Here is a 19,353-nt window from a genome sequence, read left to right as displayed (position 1 = left end):
ATATTTTCTTAGTTGTGCATCAGATCCTGATGTAAATACCTGGAAATAAAAGCTGAAACGTTGATCTCTGGTCTCACGTTCATTATTTGATGTCAAGCCCAAATGTTTTCAGTCTACAGCAAAAATAAAGGAATTCGCCTCACTGTTCCAATACTTTTGGAGGGCACTGTAGCTTAAGAAGTGATGGAATAAAACAATAACCCAAACATTTGTTGACTGGACTCTATGGAGACTCCACGAATTCAATCATAACCTTTATTGTAACGGTTTATTCGTGGCAAAACATAACCGATTAAATTGTGTTGAATAAAAGATAAATCTTTGCCATAGTTTATATTTTGATTTGTTGTCCCCGACACTTTCTCTTATTAAAACATCACTCTTCCTGTATGACTTTATCCAGTCAGTGATGACCGTAATGAGATTTTGTGTTCAGGTATCTGTGTGTTCACGGAGTTACAAGTTTTTGTATAGGAATTACGTAGTCAGAACACTGTCAAATTTAAACACTTACATGGCACTTAAACCCAACAGGAAACAGAACTCGTGAGACCAGATAGGTGTTTTTTTTTCTTATTTTGCCTGTGTATCTGTGCTTTTATTGCAATAATACATCTGCTTGTTGACACGCACTGTCAATGATCATAAACAACATAAAAAGAGTTTTGGATAAAAATGACTGGTCACACATCATAATAAATCAACAAATGCATTACACCAACAAATTGGTAGGTTTGGATTCAGTGGAAACAAACACTCACACACGCATACACACATGCATACACTTTTAGACACAAAAAATCCACAAAACTGAACACACAAAGAAATCACACAAAGTACTGATTTGATAAGTACTAAAGGTTTCTTTTCTAGCATTGTCCATTTTCAAAAGTGCTGAATCGCTTAACACTGAGGCCACACTTACTGCTCCTACACTGTACTGACAGTTAGACTGGACTGACGACAACCATTACAATCTTCTGGCAAAAAGAACATTTGGAGTGATATGAAAAACCATACTGATATATTACCCAATAGTCAACAGTGATTTGTATTTGTTCATTATATATTGTATTTATATATATACTATATACAATAAATAAACAAGCTACATGTACAGGGTAAACACATACACCCTACATAGCACTTCACACTTCCACAACACACTTACTAAAAGCCTTTCATTTTTCACACCAGAATATTCAAATGGCTTAATGACTTGCCTGTCATGTGTATACTGTGTATGCATGTCTGTGTGTGTAATCAATATATAGTATACAGTACATATAATCTTCGAAGCTCTTATCATTCTGAATAAATACAGCTAAGTAGACCGGGATAAAGTTACTACAAATACATTAAACTAAAACATACCAGGCTAAATACTCACAATGCACAAGACAGCACTTTGCAACCCATATCGCCAGTTTGTACAAATCATATTTTTGTAACAGCACACTTCTCAACAGGTTTCAGTGAGTTTCCGGAGGAGGGACTTGACGGTCATAGTTGCCATGGAAACATGCGCTAAATGAGAGGGGATTGAATCTGACTGAGTGAACAACCGATAGATCGATGGAGGACTAGCTAAAGAACAGAGGGTGTCTTCCCCTTCTCCTCCTTGTCTTTCTTTACTTCCTCTCCTCCGAGGGTCCCTATCGTCTACTTGTATTCGTAGGCGTTGCGATCACTAGAGAAAAGATGAACAAGCACAACAAGAGCGTCAGTCACTTATGAATGAAGGCGTCCATGCCGTTCACCTGTCCAGCAGGCATTGGTAAACCAGTGTACTCACACAACACCAACAATAGGCAGGATGGTGTCTTGCGTCAAACAAAAAATGAACAGGATTTAAAATGCTACAAAAGAAGAAGAGAACCATCATTCTCTGCTTTAACCTTAACATACATTACATACCATATTGGATGATGTTCAAATCATGTGACAGCCACCACCCTGCTACAATGGTCATTATTTCTATAGGGGTCTTAAGGTCTGTGTGACATGCTAAACAATTGGTAGTATCATGATATCATCAAAGCAGGCAACATAGGGAATCATTATGAATCACATTGTTGTAGGAGCAACACCTGGGACAGAGGCTCATGTTATGTTTGATCAGAAATGTCCTGAAGTAGAGGGCAACGGAAAGGTCATGTCATGCATATGTACGCACAGAATCAAAACACAGCCCAAAGTACACCCCAAAATACAGTATCTGTCATGATTATATAACAATCACCTGACTAGATATGTATTCAATATATGGTATGCCATAGTCATGACTGCCTTATAAGGGTGGGGCAGCAGGCAATTGAAGATTACCAAAGTGTTGTTGGTGAACTCTGATGAGGCAGGGGTATGTATAGGTACAGTACGGGTATGGTGCTGGCTTGTGTCCAAAACTCTTCAAGATGTTTGGTGTTCCTTGCTTTCATTAATCATTTAATGATTTCTTTGTCATTAAAGAGAAACAGCACAACATGAACAAAACATTGACTAAAAGTAAGCACATCGAGATAACGGGAATGATCTAAGTTCTATATTTGGAGAAACTAAGGAGAAACTACATCTCGATGCTTAAGCCAATGAGTGCTACTGTAGTTGAGGTAGTCGTAGAGTCGCTAAGCATCAGCGAGCTACCTCGATAGCTGATGATCTTACCATCAGACAGAGACTGCTTAAATTCTGATGTGATTGGCGTCATCCAACCTGGCGATGACAAAATGAAAACCAGCTGTCAAGCCATCATACTCGTGGTTACGGGGGGGGGGGGGGGGGGGTCTGGCCATAGCATAGCATGGCCTGAGCATGTGTGTGTGCGTATGGGTATGAGTCTGTGTCCGCGTGTGTGTAGGTCTACGCGCATGTGTGTGGCTTTAAGACAAAGTTGTAACTCACGTCTCGCTCAAGTAGGCAAACCATGTTCAATAAATACTTGTAAGTACATGTTGCAGTTAATGTTCCCCTATGTAAATGTGTGTATTTTTTGGTTCCACAACACAGCTGGTGGGATATATGTAATATAGGTTAAAGGGAGGGGTGTAAAAAGGAAGGTAAGTGTGATTGGGTGATTCTGAGTGATTGGCATGCAGAGAGGAGGTGGTGATTGGCTGGAGGAGTGTAGGGAGTACTCACGCCCCCTCGTTTTTCAGCAGAGAGAGGAACTTGGTGACTCTGTACTCCTCTTCCATCTGGAGGGAAAGCAGCAGAAATAAAACATCAACAGCCTGTCTCCACCATGGGTTTCCTTATCCTGACTCAAATTGAACACAGTGTCCAAAGTTCATATGTGGAATGTCTCCAGTATTTTACTCAATGGAAGTACAATTATATTTCCTTTATTTATTCTGAAAGAAATTCAAAGATGCAATCAGAAACCGTAACATCGTTTTCACTTTGTCGCCCATACGCAATGCACCCTACAGACATGCTGCTGTTTCTCACCTGCAGGGACATCTCGATGAGCATGAGGAGTTTCTTAATGCCGATCCAAACCCTCTTCCCCTTGATCTGCTGGCCAATCGTGGCTCTCTCTTGCTCAGTGAAACTGCCAAGCAGCTGACACACGACACCCAATGTAAGCTTACTACAAATGCGCAGAAAGGCTGTCTTTTGTATATGCGTGTCTGTTTGTGTGTGTGCATATGCTTATCTGTATTTGTGTTTGTTTGTGTGTATATGCTTGGATGCATGCGTGTGCGTGTGGGTGTGTGTGGGTACCTCCAGGGCCTCCACCAGGTGTTCTCCAGTGGAGATGTTGGGGATGTGGATGGTGGTGCTAAAGGCGTCCAGCATCTCCATCTCCTGGAGGACGTCCTTACGGCTGGTGGTGCCGATGATCAGCAACTTACGACCCTGTAAGGAGCAGAGTTATACCCCCGTACTCATACACACTCACACACATCCATATTCAAACAGATAAACATAAAAACAGATTCTCTTTTTTTCTTCTTTTCTTTCTTTTCCATTGTTCTCTCTCCCTCCACCCCTCTCTCTTCCTATTGCTCCATAACCCACACACACACACACACACACACCCCCACACCCCCACACACACACACACACACACACACACACTGACACACACACACACACACACACACACACCCACACACACACAGATCTATAAATACTTACTTTAGGGGGAGCCTTCTTCAACAGCACCAGCAGAGCCTGCAGGACCAGGTTGGAGAAGCGAGGGCCAATAGGCACATAGTCTACAGATAGGGGAGGGGACCAGGAAGTTAGGTAAAGGCAACTTATGAGTATGTGAAAGAACTCATAAGCATTCCAGTTATAGTGCATCAGCAGTCACTGACTGGGTAATGTCAATTTAAAGACCGTGGGCCATAACAGACTGAACAGTGCAGAAGTTTTCAGGGGAAATCATTAACGGACAGGAAGTGGATACTGACCAAGGAGGCGCTCTATGTCGTCCACTACCACACAGCTGAGCTGGGACTTGTATGCATCGTCAAATATCTGTGGAAAAATGGAAATGGGTCACAAACACACTTACAGATGAGAAAACGAGAAAGGATGAAAGATAAAGCGGCATAAAGATAGATGTACAAATCGTGGGAGACGCCTACTTTCTTGATGGCCTGGCACTTGGAAATCTCGGAGTGTCCTATCATCTTGTCTGGAGAGCAGATCTTGATGAAGGGGAACTGGGAGTCCTCAGAGATCTTGGCTGCCAGGGCTGTCTTCCCACTGTGGGCGGGTCCTGGTGGTTGTGGGGGCAGTGTTTTTATCCACCCACAAAGTGTATGAACACCGTGAAGAAAATGTGTTTCTTTATATTTCTGGCCGTCTTTGTGTCTGTGTGTGCCTGTGTGTGTGTGCGTGTGCGTGTGTGTGTGTGAAAAGGCCTTACCCTCCAGCAGCACGGCTACCAGGGGCGTGCGGTCGCTGTTCTTGGTCTGCTGCACCAGCAGCTCCCCGTCATCCAGGACCCGTGTGACTGGGTCGCCCCACTTGATGATGCCATTCATGATGTAGCTGGCATAGTCCTCCTGGTTGGTACCAAACGCCTGCGGACGCAACATGAGGTGCTACGCTCACTCATCTGACTCAGCAGGACTAAACCACAACGCTGATATGTGAGGAAATTGCGAATTGATGTTCCGAAATGGAGGAGTAGAGTATTTTTTAAATTCCGTTCAGTGGTCTGTGTGTAGAATAGGAGCTGGTGGGAGTCTTTAGCTCCAGACTTACAGGTTTGATGTCATTGTTGAGGGAGCCCAAGAAGTCATCTCTGGTGACCTTCAGCTTCTCCGCTCTGTCCGTGTCCACCTCCACTGTGGCTGTAGCCTTGATGTGGCGGTTCATGGCTGTGGATTGGGCGGCTCTGACCAGCCCCTCCAGCTCAGCACCACTGTAGTTCTTGGTCTCGGCAGCAAGCTCCTTCACGTCCACATCACCTCCTAGAAGGCCAAAGTCTCGCATCTTATTGGTGTGGATGTTGAGGATCTGGACACGCCCCTTTTCATCAGGAAGACCTGGAGAGAGAGAGAAAGAGAGACAGAGAGAGAGAGAGAGAGAGAGAGAGCGAGAGAGAGAGAGAGATAGAGAGAGAGAGAGAGAGAGAGAGAGAGAGAGAGAGAAAGAGAGAAAGAGAGAAAGAGAGAAAGAGAGAAAGAGAAAAACATATCAAGAGGAAAAGTGCCAGAGGGAGATTAAAGACACCGTGAGACACGTAAGAGATATACTGAGACAAAGAAACAAATGCAGAATGAAGGCACATAGCCAACCACAGCACCGGTAATCACAATCACAATCATCTACATGTCGCTCTTACCGATCTCCATCTTGACCTCAAACCTGCCAGGCCTCATTAGAGCTTCATCTATCAGATCAGGCCTGTTGGTCATCCCTGGATGGAGGGAGACAGAGGAAAGGGAAGAAAGGGGAGGAAGATGAAAGAGAGAAGGGAGTACAGTAAACAGGAGTGCAGAATCATATTCTCGGTGGTTTTCAGATATGTATTTTTTGCTGTGTGTATATATAGCATTGTTTCATGAGTCTATTTCTGAGCAGGTATATAGGACCGTGTCCTACCAATGACCAGGATGTTGTTGAGTTCGTCCACCCCGTCGATCTTTGACAGCAGCTGGTTGACCACCGTGTCGTGCACACCTGTGCTGCCCTGGCCCGTGCCTCTCTGCTTGCAGATGGCATCCAACTCATCAAAGATAATGATGTGGAGTCCGCTATTGGCACCAAGCTACAAGGACAATCCAACAGGTTAACAGACTTGAACAACACATTTACATTTGATTAACTTTTGTTATTGTTCTTCAGTTATGATATTTAAATGTAGTCGCTTTGGTGTGATATTGAACACACAAAAAACAGGCAGGCGTTTGATCCACTCACCCTCTTTTGCTCCTCTTCGGCGTCAGCAAACAGCTTCCTGATGTTGGCCTCCGACTCGCCAACGTACTTGTTGAGGATCTCAGGGCCGTTGACGATCTTGGGTTCGCGGGCGTTGAGCATCTTCCCGATTTGCCTGGCCATCAGGGTCTTACCACATCCAGGGGGACCAAACAGCAGGATACCCTTTACGTGTTTACACCCTGGGAGGGGACATGGGCGTGAAAAACATCACAACCAACTCAGGTTTTGCTCTCTAAAGATGGATGGATACTAATGGGCAAAGGAGAAGGACTGGATAAGAGCTTGAGTATAATTATAAAAGGTTTAGTCTCATTTAAGTCGAAAAATAACCTTTATTAAGAAACCCATGTCCCAATGTCAAGAAACTAACTCATCACTACATTACAACAGTCGGAGTCAGAAAGCTGAGTGGTTAGGGAATCGGGCTACCAATCAGATGACGTTGTGTCCCTGAGCAAGGCGCTTCACCCTACTTGCCTCGGGGGAATGTCCCTGTACTTACTGTAAGTCGCTCTTGATAAGAGCGTCTGCTAAATGACTAAAGTGTAATAAACTAGATGAACTTCAGCTGCTAGTGGTACTGGGGAGTCAATGTGTTGTATTGTGGATGGATGAGTGTCAAAAAGCTTACCCATCTGTTCCACAATGTCAGGAGGGAAGACTCGGGAGGCGAAGGCACGGCGGAAGATGTCGGAGAACTCCTTGTCCAGACCACCGATGCCCATCTTCTCAAAGTTCCAGTCAGGGTTGATGATACTCTGTCTCTGCTCTTTGGTTTTGGCCTTTCCTACAGAGACATGAGGAGACCAGTGGAGACCAGTGAGACATCTAACAAATTGCTATTTCAGCAACATCTAATGTCAAAATAATAATTTAAGAAAAAGAAGCAGTGGTACTAGTGGTAGTAGGTACTGAAATATATGCTGATATCTGAAGCTGTTTTCCATTCTGATTTAGAATGTGTTACCTGTTCAGAGGGGTCATGTGCCCACTTTTGAGAGGAATGATCTAGAACCTACCAACGAGTGTGAGGGCGGAGCTCTCTGCCTTCTCGAAGATCACCTGGCTGTTTCCCACCAGCAGCCCAATATCAATCTGGAAGAGAGCAAAGGAGACAGGTCGTCAGGTGCCCAACATCCTTCCCACACCCAGGTGAGGGCAACACACAACCTAGCGCTGAAAACAGACTGACTTCGGCATAAAATCAGTTAAAAATAATGATGATTAGGTTAGGTTCTATAGCTGAACACTGTGCTAGAACACCAGGTACCTTCTGCTTCTTCCCTGACGCTGGCTCATCCTTGAGGATGCTGGCATCCATCGCCTCGATGTTCTTGATCATCAGACCAAAGAGCTTGTCACAGAAACTGAACACCAACTGTGGAAGACCAAAATCCACAGCTTAACTATTGTATATGATGAGGTGTGTGTGTTTGTGTGTGTGTGCAGGCATGTTTGTGCATGTGTGTTTTTCCCCTGACCTGCTGAGTGATAGAGAAGCTCTGGTTGTTAAACTGCTGGATAAACTCGCTAGCCATCTTGTCAGAGTCGTATGGAGCGGTGTCAGTGCTTTTCTTCTGTAAGAAGTCGATCTCTATGGTCATGGCTCCGACGCACTGCTTAGACTTGTCAAAGTTGTAGTTGGACACTGGAGAGGAGATGAAAGAGCAGATACGAATGAGAGGGGAAAGCCTACGTTTTCATGAATATTTCTCAAAGGTGGGTGGGTTACCTTCAATCTCCTGCCCGATGGACAGACCCGCCCATTTCCTCTGTGAGAAGGACAGAATGTGAGCCACGTTAGTCTAATTTTGTGGGGAACATCATGAAAGTACCGTAGCTCTGAGCATAACGAAGGGTGCAGACATGTGGTTCGTGTTAGCAGGTGCATCGTATCAGGTGGTTTACCTGTGGCAGACTGAAGGCGATGGTGCCAGGGACGACCGTGTGGTGGCTCTTGACCGTGAACACAAACTTGTGATTGGGTGTGGTCTTCACAGAAACATGTCTACATGGAGGGTTAGAGATTTATGGACCGTGTAGCCTATATCCTTAAGAAACAACTGCACTATCTTTGATCAAGTGTGTTAAAGGCAGGGTAGGCTAAGCTATTGAGAACCACTTTTTGTCATATTTACTGAATACAACTTCACATCCTGACAGCAACCAATAAATCTGAAGGTTTGACAGTAAAACCAATATTTGGTTTGAATCATTTCAAACTCAAGCAAAAATTGCTAGATTTGCTAAACTTGCATATCCTGCCTTTAAATGTGCGTTCACACAGTGCAGTGTATAGGCAAATGAAAACAACAAAGACGGTCAACTGTTTTTGGTCGATACTTTAAAAACTAATAATGTTTAAAATTTCTCAATAAATCGCTGACATTAGGGAGTGGTTGGGAGGTACAACAGTCACAATATATTTCCTAACAGCCGCCACCATTCCTCTTCCTACTTCCCGACAGTAACATAAAAGAGGATTGCATTAACAGCTAATCTCAAATGATCTGTGGATTACTGAACAGGACAAAACCCAATCCCTGCCACAGGTACAACTACAGTGAATTGTTAACAGAGCAGCTCACAGATCAGATCCAGAACTCCACCTCCACAACTGTGCATGGCTATACTGACAGACATATACATAAGTTACCACACTCAGAGTATACCAGTGGGGTGCCTGTGAGGTGTAATCAGCTCCAGTGAAGATGTGTGCAGTGTTTCAAAACCCCTGTAGAGTGCGCCAAAGAGGGAATCAATCTACTCACTGTCCAGACTGCAGGTCCTTCTCGCTTACAACAGCGCAGTTTGTCAATGACAGATCGTCTGTTGGGCATCGCGCCGCTTGCATTGTCTGCAGAAAAAAAGAGAAAGAAGGAGAGGAAAGAGATGTTGAGGGGGAGGTGTTGCATGACTAAGCAGTTTTGTCCCAGACCTTCTGGTTTTAGTGCACATGCATTCCAAGGACAGGAGAACAGGTGTTTACATTTTCTTGATTTACCGAAACAGATGTAACTGTTGAGATAGAGACAAAACCAGTTGATCCATTGAAATACTAGATTGTGTTATCTCTTTTCAATAGATGCACCATTACACATGTTTTCAGTGTGTATTTAACATTTGAAAAAAACATGTCATCAACACTGCCAACAGTTGAGGTTTCTCAGTATCTATAGTAACCCAGTAATATAGTAACAGTATGGGGGAGCAACTGACAGATGGGTCGGAAAGGCAGAGAGAGATGTAATAGAGAGTACACCTGAGGAAATGTGGGGGATTCAGTTGGTGGAGAAGGTGGGACAAGGTCTGTATCAGACACCAGCAGGCAGCCCTGACATACATTAGTCAACCCAAAGCAGCAGAGGCTCATAGCAACAACTAAATGCCATGTTTGTTGTGCATCAAGACTCATACAGAGGGTCAGCAGGGGGGTGTAAATGAGCTTGATCTGACAACCAAAGAAATATCTAGATTAGCCTACAGGATTTTAAGGTACCAAATCTAATCATGACCTTGGTCTTCAAACAAACATGGTCGAGCTCAAATAAAAATATTCTCAGTTTGACCCCTGCTATTCAATTTGTCTGATTCAATCAGCAAGGGGGTCTCCCACACATGCAATATCAGAAGGACAACGGCCAATATTCCCTATGAAACTCTAACCAAAGACCAGCACTAACAGTGAAAGAGAAAAGAGACAAGATGTGAAACATGCAGTATTTTAGTACCAGTGGAAAAAACTCACACACGACAAACGAGAACTGTGGAAAGGGTTGGCATAGCAACACAAATGTGCAAGATCAAAAGAGAACAACGTCTTCAAAATACACGGCTTATTCTTGAGAGTCAGTTATTCCTAGGTAAAATATTTCATGACTATACTACTGATTAAGTGTGAATATTTATGATCATGATCTGTTAAATATTTTTCATACTGTTTTCTGTTATGTCAGATCAAGGTTAGAGGTGTTATTTTATTTATTTTTTCAACTTGATCTTTAATATTTTGACAAGCCACATTCGGAGAGATGAAAATTCTGTACACACTTTATTCATGATATAACGCACAGAATCAGGTTCGATTGTATCAGGTTTCAGGTTTGGCTCACCCATTCATAGCTGGATGCTGGGTGGGGTAAATATGTTTGACATTTGAGGATTAGGTCATGTGAGGCAGGGAGACCAGGACTGGGGGTGACAGGTGCCATGGATGCCTCCATGTTTGGGGTGGAAAGGGGATGTCTGGGTTGAAGAGGGAAGCCCGGGGTGTGACGTCTGAGTGAAAAAGGAGGAGCGCACTGCGGTGCTGGCACTCTGCCCTGTCTGGACTATAAAACCCTCACATGCAGCCTAGCCAAGGTTTAAATATGTCTTACTGCCAGCTAGCCCTTAGCAAGGAAAAAAATAAAACCTTCCAGTTTCCTGACTGGGCCCCAATTGTGTTTCCTAAGCATTCTCAGTGGGCTGCAGTATGGGTGGGGGGGTGGCTAACAAATTGTATTTGCACTCAATCACTGTCTTCCCCCATGCGTTGCAACTTAGTCAATGAATTGCAATGCCAGACATGGGCTAACTTTCTCCTGGGACTCTACCAGCAACACACTAGCAGCAACACACTGCAGGGAAGCTTGCAGGCCCAGGAACGAGGCAAATACAGGTATGCAAAGAGAAGCTATTATGCTTAGTGAAGCTGACTGCTCAATTACGCCTACGAAGTATTAGCAGGTGGTGCCGGGGAAGTTCATAACATGAGGAAATGGCTGTTTTGTCAGGAGAGCGTACGTACATACATACCTTGAAAAATATTACCACCTTGGGGGGGCCAACGTAGGCAAGCAGAGAGGGGAGGGGGGAAGAGGACAGAAGACAGAGAATTGAGACAGCCGGGACACTGTCAGTAAGCTGAGGCATGGGTACACACACACACACCAACTGGGCAGCAGTGACAGGCGCATGCAGAACAGAGTTGGGGTCTTGGGGTCTCTAATGTTACATATGTGGACCATTAAGTCCTGTTGAAGCCAAATACCTCTTCAATTTACACTTCCTATAAAATTTACCTGTGACTATTTCGTATGGTTGTTTGAAGTAATGTTGATTAAGGTTGTTGCACCCCAAATCTGATTGAAGGAGTATATGTCAGCCATATAATGTTCTGCAGTCTTATGTACATTTGACATAAGGGTTACATATTCCTCACATTATAAACATGTATTGTTTTAATGTGAGTGCTGATATGTGTTCATGACAGCTCTTTTGATGATCGTGGGAGTACAATGAATGACATTGAGAATAAGATATATTGAAGTTGAAGGTAAAGAAGATAGAAAATCAAAAAGACAACACTAATATAAATTTGCCTGGGACTGGAAGTACAGTATAGCTCCCACAAGGTCAGACGGTAACTGTCATGTAAAGAAGGTTCACAGGCTCTGTTTAGTGGGGTCACTGGCATGCACAAACAAGCACAGAAGGTTGATGTTGAATTGAAAATAATATAGTATTTGTTGTATATAGCACTGGTATTTTACCAGATCAACTGAACCTGACTATCCAAAAGAAACTAACTGACTGCAACTAAACAGGCTCTGTTTAGTGGGGTCACTGGCATGCACAAACAAGCACAGAAGGTTGATGTTGAATTGAAAATAATATAGTATTTGTTGTATATAGCACTGGTATTTTACCAGATCAACTGAACCTGACTATCCAAAAGAAACTAACTGACTGCAACTAAACATGTTGTGTAAAGTTAAAGAAAATAAACAATTAAATGATAGTGTACTGTACATTGTTTCAGATAATAACATCATGTATACATTCTTTGGCAGACCCTTTTATCCAGTGACATAGGGAGGGGGATTTGAACCTGTAACTTCTTGCACTGCAGTCATATGCTCCAACCACTGAGCTGAGCAGCTAGCTTTAGCACTGTGTTCTTTACGCAAAAATATTCTTGGTGCTTCACAAACTTCTTTTAAATGTCCCTCTCTTCAGACTAACTCTGGATCTAAATATAGACAACATTTACATAATATATTAAATAGAACTAATGTAATGTATTTCCTCTAAACCAGGGGTCCCCAAACTTTTTTCTGCGAGGGCCAGATAATCTTTGGGGGTGGGGCCGGGTCGGTCTGTAACAGAAAATTACATCGGCCGGAGTGACTACCGGTATTATTGTGGAGATTTTATTATGATTTTAAATGTATTCATTATGCTAGTTTATTTTTAGTTTATTATTTTGTTATGCACCATACATATCAAGGGATATATAGCCTATTAAAAGAGCATTATTACTATCGTAATTACCTTTTTAAAATATTCATTGCTATTGAAAACATTTACTTCGTTTTGCATATTAATCAGTGTGATTTTTTTTTAAAATAGGACAAATGTCTGGCATTGTTCAGAGGGCCTGTCCAAATGCATGCACGGGCAGCATTCGGCCTGCGGGCCGGTTTGGGGACCCCTGCTCTAAACCATAGCCTAAAACTCAGTTAGTCTCTTCTTGTAAGGGACATAAAGCTCCTGTCTCTCTCTCCTGCTTGGCAGAGTTTAAAACATCTATTTCTATCATAATATGGTGTCCTTTTCCATAATGCAAGAGGCTAAATCCCTAGGGAAGTATCCAATGTGTTCTCTTTGCTGGGGATCAATTGCAAACAAGTTAGCACATAGCTAGCTTCCAGGAGCAATATGCTGCAAAATTCAAATGATGTATAATTTTTACAAAAGCATTTCATGTATTTGTCTGCCATGGAAAAAATATGTACTTGTACACAATACTAAACTTAAATCCGTTCAGTCTAACATTTCTTTCAACACCAACACACTTTGCCTGGGTTTAGAGGACAGCTAGTCCATTCAATATTAACAAACAATGCAGGAATGCTTCAAGATATTAGCTACTTGTTATGCTCATTTTGTTTCTTCATTGAGCTAAATCACCTTAAGTAATTTCTGGCCTTTACTGGGGGGAAATCAAATCAATGCTTCAAAGACAGCATGGCAATGACTCTTCTACTGAATGGCATTGCACTTAGCCAGACCTACTAACTCCCAGACTGACACACACAGCAGCAGTTCTACATAGCGGACAAAATCAAATATTTGAGTGGGCACCATTTAATAATTGCATATTTCTCATCACGTTTTTACCAAACACGTCTGTTGGCCCTATTCCAAAATATAGTTCAAATTAGATTTATTTAGCAATTCTCTTATTGGCTGATTCCACAGCATGGTTCTCTCAGACCCCTTCTCCATCCTAAAGTAACGCATCATTGAGTTCAAAGGGATGACCAGGCAAGAGGACAATGTTTGAAGGTCGTCCCTCTCTGAAGACAAACACCAACACGCTAGAAAACACAAGCTCTATAATGGCTACTCTCCCAAGCCACACAAAAATCCTAATCCTTTTCATTTCTCACTATCATTTTTTCTTTCTTTAACATAAGTGCTCAATGCAGAGTCTTTCCCTGCTCTGGTCCTACTGTACGTAGTGTAGGTCTCCAAATATAGAAACGGCTCAAAGCTCACAGAGAGGAGACTAGACACAGGGATTACAGATTACTGTGTACACTCCCACATTGAATGCACCACTCACACACAAACCCAGCCCAGTCTTAGAACACATCCATAGACACACATTGCTTCTGGCATGAACTGACACACACACACACAGATGTGAATGCACAAAACATGTCAAGTGAGATGTGCATGTTCTCACTAGCTTGTCAACACTGAGGAAACGCATACACTAGCTTGAGGTTAGAGATGCTACAGTCTCTGACATGTTTTCCTTGTTTATCTGAAAAAAGAAGCCTTCAAGCCTTCACTGTTCTAAGTGGACAGGATCACTGGTGCAAATGTCGCAACAAACACGATGAGCTGAAGTCACAAAGGCTGTGTGATGGAAAACGTAGAGCCCCTAAGGTGGTAGCAGTAAATACATTGTCATGTATGACAACTGCCTTTTGTATGACTTTTGGATGAAGAGAATGAGCTGTTGACCAACATGCCTCTCTCACACCAGTGTTTTGCACCCTCTATGTTTGCACTGACTACATGCTAAGGTATTTGCACGACTGTGCTACGTACTGTATGTTGTAAATGTATGTTTTTATTGTATTCAGTACTTGTTCATGTTGTATTTTGTTGTTGCCTCTGCAACCGTAACAGTGCAGTTTTCGCAGGGAATCAATAAAGTGCTACTCTACTGCACTCAAATATACGTTGAGGACACCAGCAGTTTCGGTTTACAAATCATAGGCAGAGAGAATGAATCTAAATCATCCCTACTACATAACTGTGTTTACACCAATCCATGTTCTTCATCTCATTAATTATTCTACATTCCACAGTTAGTATTCTAAGAGCCTCTGTTTCCCTCTTGCCCTGTATGACATGCATCTGCAGGGCTAAGGGGACAAGGACCATGGGGAGGGGGGAGGGAGCAACGTGCCAGGGGACACAGTTGACTCATGTTAAATGACCATGAGAAAGGACCTCAACGGAGGCTCTGTACAAACACACACTTCGCTGTGGCGAAGACTTCCACCGGAATCTGGACCATGTGACACCACCTGTGACACCACCTATAATACAAACTAAGTAGTGATAAAGTCATTATTTTTTCAGACCTTATAATTCGAGTGCAATCTAAGATTGCCCAGATTCTACTCTGACAGTCGTTTCCTGTGATGAAACTACTGGAAGGTGTATTTTGCGCTGATGATTTGGGCCTTGATGTATTAATAGCAGAGAAAAAGAAAACAGCACTGGTCAGACTGCATCCCTTGCTCGAGATGCAGGCTCCGCTGGCAATTCAACGCTATCTGCGTATCTGGAATATTTTCAACAGAGTTAGTCTGAAATATTCTTGCAAACACAATATACCCATATTCTTTATAATGTTAAATGTGTTTAAGCCATTCATCCTAGTCTATCCTCTCATATTCTTTTCTAAATGCAACTGAAAATACAGGATTTTCAGACTCCTGCAGCCTGCAGGCCCCGAAAGAGATGACTGGCACTATTGTTGCACCATTGGGTTCGTAGTGCTTTCGCCTTACATTAAGTATTCTCGTGTGGAAATCCAGGGAACATTTGAAATGTTTCAGTGATTAGACTTGATTATTGGACTGGAATGTGTCTGCACCAGTGTACCACCAGTACCTGTCTCAGAACGGTGCGGCGTTCGACGCGTTTGCTGGTGAAGTTCACAGTACGAGGCTGCAGCTGGCAAGCCTAGAATCCGTTACGCATGTTGACAGGTTTGTTCCCTTACATGCCATCATACACTGCCTACGTACACTACTATATCTCAAAAATAGCTCAACAGACCAATAATGCACAGATCTGACCTATTGACTGCATTGCTGATTCTTCTTTAAAAAGAAATTCAGGGCAGAGGTTGCATTTTTCAATAATCATTTTCTTTGGTCCGTCAGCTCAAGGACATTTACAATCCAGGATTAGCTACAAATGTACTCAGCTAATGCAAAGGATACACAGCTAGCTTCCTAGCTCTGATTGTTATCTGATTATGTAATCGTGGTATATTTTATCTAAAAGCTAAGATCAGACAAAAATGCACCTCACAATACGGCTAAAACACAGCTTGGTAGATTTGGAATTTAAGACAGATGCATTAGTCGTTGTGACATTCAGGTGCAACGTTCCAGCAACAAAATTGTTAGTGCCATTCGTTGGCTAGAAAAAGCTTTCCGCGTCGTCAAAAATGCACTCGGGATGTTCTCTAATTATATTGACAAACATTTATAATGGGTTACGAGGAGAAATTTTCACAGAATAATATCTTACCCTGGCCGCCATCTTCGTTGTTAGGTGGTATTCAGAAATGCAGCTCTGAAGGATAGTTCATACAGCAGAGCTGTGAGCGGACAGCAACAGACTGGCTTTAACCTGCGCAAGATGTATCGTCACTGCACACTGCCAACGGAGGCCGAGCATTTGCCTCTGTGATTGGTTCATTTTAAATGAATCCCTGCACATATATAGTATATTCGATTAAGTCTTGTGATAGGCTAATGTCATGTACAATTAACATCACATTCCTGACATGATTTATGTGGCGAAATACGAGATCCAACCTATAGCAATATTGTTGACGCGAGTGAAGTTAATACATATCCGAGCATGTGCCAATGTCTATAGTACTCATAGAACATTGCCCGGTCCAGCAAACACCTTACATCTCCTACACTGGACAGCGACTAGGCCCTCGCCACCATTTCTAAAGCGTTTCAGAACCACGGACAGCGCCACAGTCGGTTGGTTGGCCACTCCCTCTGGTGTTAGCCAGTGCTGTTGGAAAGACAGCATGAATGTGATGGAGGCCTTCCGGCAAACGTTTGCAGAAAACTGCTCCTGCATGTTTATGATCACTTAGGACAATGTATGTAAGTATACGCAAGACATCCTAGTGTGTTTTCTGACAACCGTTGATTTTGGCAACGAAGAGTGACTGCATGCCTTTTGCCCAATACAGAGCCAAAGCAGTAGAACTGTGAAGCGTACAAAGCATATTCACCGAACAGCTCGTTGCTTCCTCACTGTGGCCAGAGAGGGTAGTTATTAGCCCTAAGTAGTCGTATCAGATAATTTCTGGTGATGTGCGTTATGGCTACTTGTCTGGCTAGGCTGATGTTGCATTCAACATCCCCCAGGCTATGCCTTATCATTTATGACGTCATTTAAAATCACGATTAGTCATCAAGCGACCAGAGCAAAATTAGGAGAGGACAGCAATTGCTTGCAAATGTTTTATACAAAGTAATTGTAACAGTTGATCAAATTCTTCTCACTTCTCACATACATAATCATGGTCACACACCCATATAGTCACAGACTGCTGTACTGTAACTCTAATAACACTATTTACCTTGATTTGTTCACCAGTTATACACAATATGATTCACAAATGAAAAGGGAAAACATGGAAATAACTTCATTAGCTTAATATTTTACACTTTTGTTTTGTTTTACTGTGTGTTGCAAGATAAGACATGGCACATAGTTATGAGCATTAAATGGAATCAAAGAGGAAAAAACTGGGTAGATTTTGAGACCCCCTTCTTTCTTTCTTTCTTTCCTTCCATCATCTCTTCTCCTCATAGGTGCTTGCACCAGCGGATCTGGAGGTGAAAACAAAATGGTGGGAACACTTACCGCAGTTTCCTGTTCCTGCAAATGTGCATTCTCATGGCACAGAATATGAAGTGTCAGTGCACCATGATAGTTTCCCTTGGAATGTTGGTATCCACTGAAACATTGCATTTCCTTGCTTATTATTGTGCAGATGACTGTCAGCAAATTGTCTCTAAGCCCATACCACCTCTGACGTTAATGACAATTTGATAAACTGTAACCTAGCAAACGTAGGGGGGAAATCTTATTTTGATAATGTTATAAATGTGCTCACAATGACACTGCAATACCATCTATGAAACCTATCTAAGAGCAGGATGTAAGCAAGCTTTGCAATGATTTTTGTGTGCATATTTGTTGTGAGCTTAGTGTCTCTTATTAGGCTACATACAGTATAGTAGCCAATATTTTAGGATGTGGTATTTAACCATCACTCTTTCCACATACGGAATTACTCCCTGTTACAAGTCCTTTCTATTCCAAAATAGTTGATGATTTATTGAAATATTCCTTGTTCACCATTATTTTAAACTAGAGGTGATTTTTTTTAAATATAAAATGTAACTCTTTAGAACAATATGGCACACAACGTCCAGCCTCTGTCAGAGGGCATGGGTTCCTAAACTGAAGACTTGTTTCAAGGTAGACTCAGCCATATAACATCACCATATGCATTTCCCCAGTCTATAATGGAGTCATAACGCTGACTCAGCCTCAAAATGCAGCGTGATCACTGCTTTTTTTGATAACATGTGATGTGCCAACACAAAGCAGCATGCTGGGAAACCTATAAAAGCACACATGCATGTCAACACAAGCCATCAAATAAATAACCAGTGGACAGTGGACAAAAGTTTCTCGACCAAGCAGAGGATCCATCAGTGTCTTAAAGTGTCTGGCAGTTCTTAAGTGTGGGAGGTGGGAGGAGAGTAGCTGTAGCAGAGGATGGAAGAACGTGTCTATGATGCCATTGCTCCTACCATCTTGTAAAATATTCTACCTCAGACATAGCCTCTACGGAACTTCCAAACCCAAAACATAATCATGTTCTTTTAGACAGAAAACTGTGGAACCCAACAACCACCAACCCACGCCCAAAAAAGGTAGAAGCATTTTTTTTTTCACATAGCATCTGTTGAATGAGACTGGCAATGTTCCCTTTTTTACTTTAAACAAAGTTTCAATAAGACCAGCAGAGCTAGTAGCTACATAATCCTGCTGTAGTGAGGACAGTAAAGTGATTCCACCACTGATCTAGGGTCAGTTAACCATATCGACATCTAAGGAGTAAAATCAGTGTACAGGGCCCAGTAAACTTGACCAGGGCCAAGGTGTAGCTTCAACCCAGAGCTAGTGCTATTGTGTGTTTTAGACTTGGGCATGGTTACTATGTTGAGGTAGGGGACATTGGCAAAAGGTTATTACACATACACTTGTGAGGTGTTCTCATGTGCTGGGAGATCATCGTTCTGGCTCTAGTGCACCCTCATTCACTGCTGGACCTGGATCCTCACTCACACTTGATCTCTCGGTGCCTCTTCGGTTTCATGTGAGTCCTGTATTTCAATTCATTTCTATATGAGTATGTACAAGAGCAGAGCACAGGGAGATTGTCTGGTGTCTCCTTCCTGTTTCGAGTAAACTGAGAGACTGATCCAAGAGGGTTGAGAATGATTAGTTCCCGGGTCACCTTAATTTTCTTGCCTATTGGCCTGCCCTATATTATATCTCTTGGCCTAAGTTGGGATTCAATCATTCTTACTTTTGATTTGA

The 19,353-nt window shown here is 42.6% G+C and overlaps 1 protein-coding gene across 1 annotated transcript; it reads right to left on the bottom strand.

The window, feature by feature from the left end:
- Positions 1 to 727: 727 nt before the first annotated feature.
- nsfa (N-ethylmaleimide-sensitive factor a) lies at positions 728 to 16,322 on the bottom strand. The gene is made up of 20 exons (XM_047038591.1): positions 16,234 to 16,322; positions 9,174 to 9,259; positions 8,311 to 8,410; positions 8,135 to 8,174; positions 7,884 to 8,050; positions 7,673 to 7,780; positions 7,422 to 7,497; positions 7,034 to 7,189; positions 6,382 to 6,581; positions 6,064 to 6,229; positions 5,804 to 5,878; positions 5,221 to 5,504; positions 4,880 to 5,036; positions 4,596 to 4,729; positions 4,419 to 4,485; positions 4,141 to 4,220; positions 3,724 to 3,858; positions 3,448 to 3,561; positions 3,139 to 3,194; positions 728 to 1,690 (listed from the first exon to the last, which is right to left on the bottom strand). Exons 1-20 carry the CDS (start codon positions 16,243 to 16,245, stop codon positions 1,663 to 1,665), a joined length of 2,241 nt encoding a protein of 746 aa, XP_046894547.1. The 5' UTR covers positions 16,246 to 16,322; the 3' UTR covers positions 728 to 1,662.
- Positions 16,323 to 19,353: the final 3,031 nt, after the last annotated feature.

This window comes from Hypomesus transpacificus, chromosome 17, assembly GCF_021917145.1.
Source record: "Hypomesus transpacificus isolate Combined female chromosome 17, fHypTra1, whole genome shotgun sequence".
In the NCBI taxonomy this organism is placed as follows: Eukaryota; Metazoa; Chordata; class Actinopteri; order Osmeriformes; family Osmeridae; genus Hypomesus; species Hypomesus transpacificus.
This window is presented reverse-complemented; position numbering and strand designations above follow the sequence as displayed.

What these genes read in the sequence shown, in the direction of transcription:
- nsfa (XM_047038591.1), bottom strand. An exon ending in AAGGACCTGCAGTCTGGACA is followed by an intron (nt 8,411 to 9,173) that starts GTGAGTAGATTG and finishes CCCTCCATGTAG; the next exon opens with ACATGTTTCTGTGAAGACCA. An exon ending in GCTTCTCTATCACTCAGCAG is followed by an intron (nt 7,781 to 7,883) that starts GTCAGGGGAAAA and finishes GGTCTTCCACAG; the next exon opens with TTGGTGTTCAGTTTCTGTGA.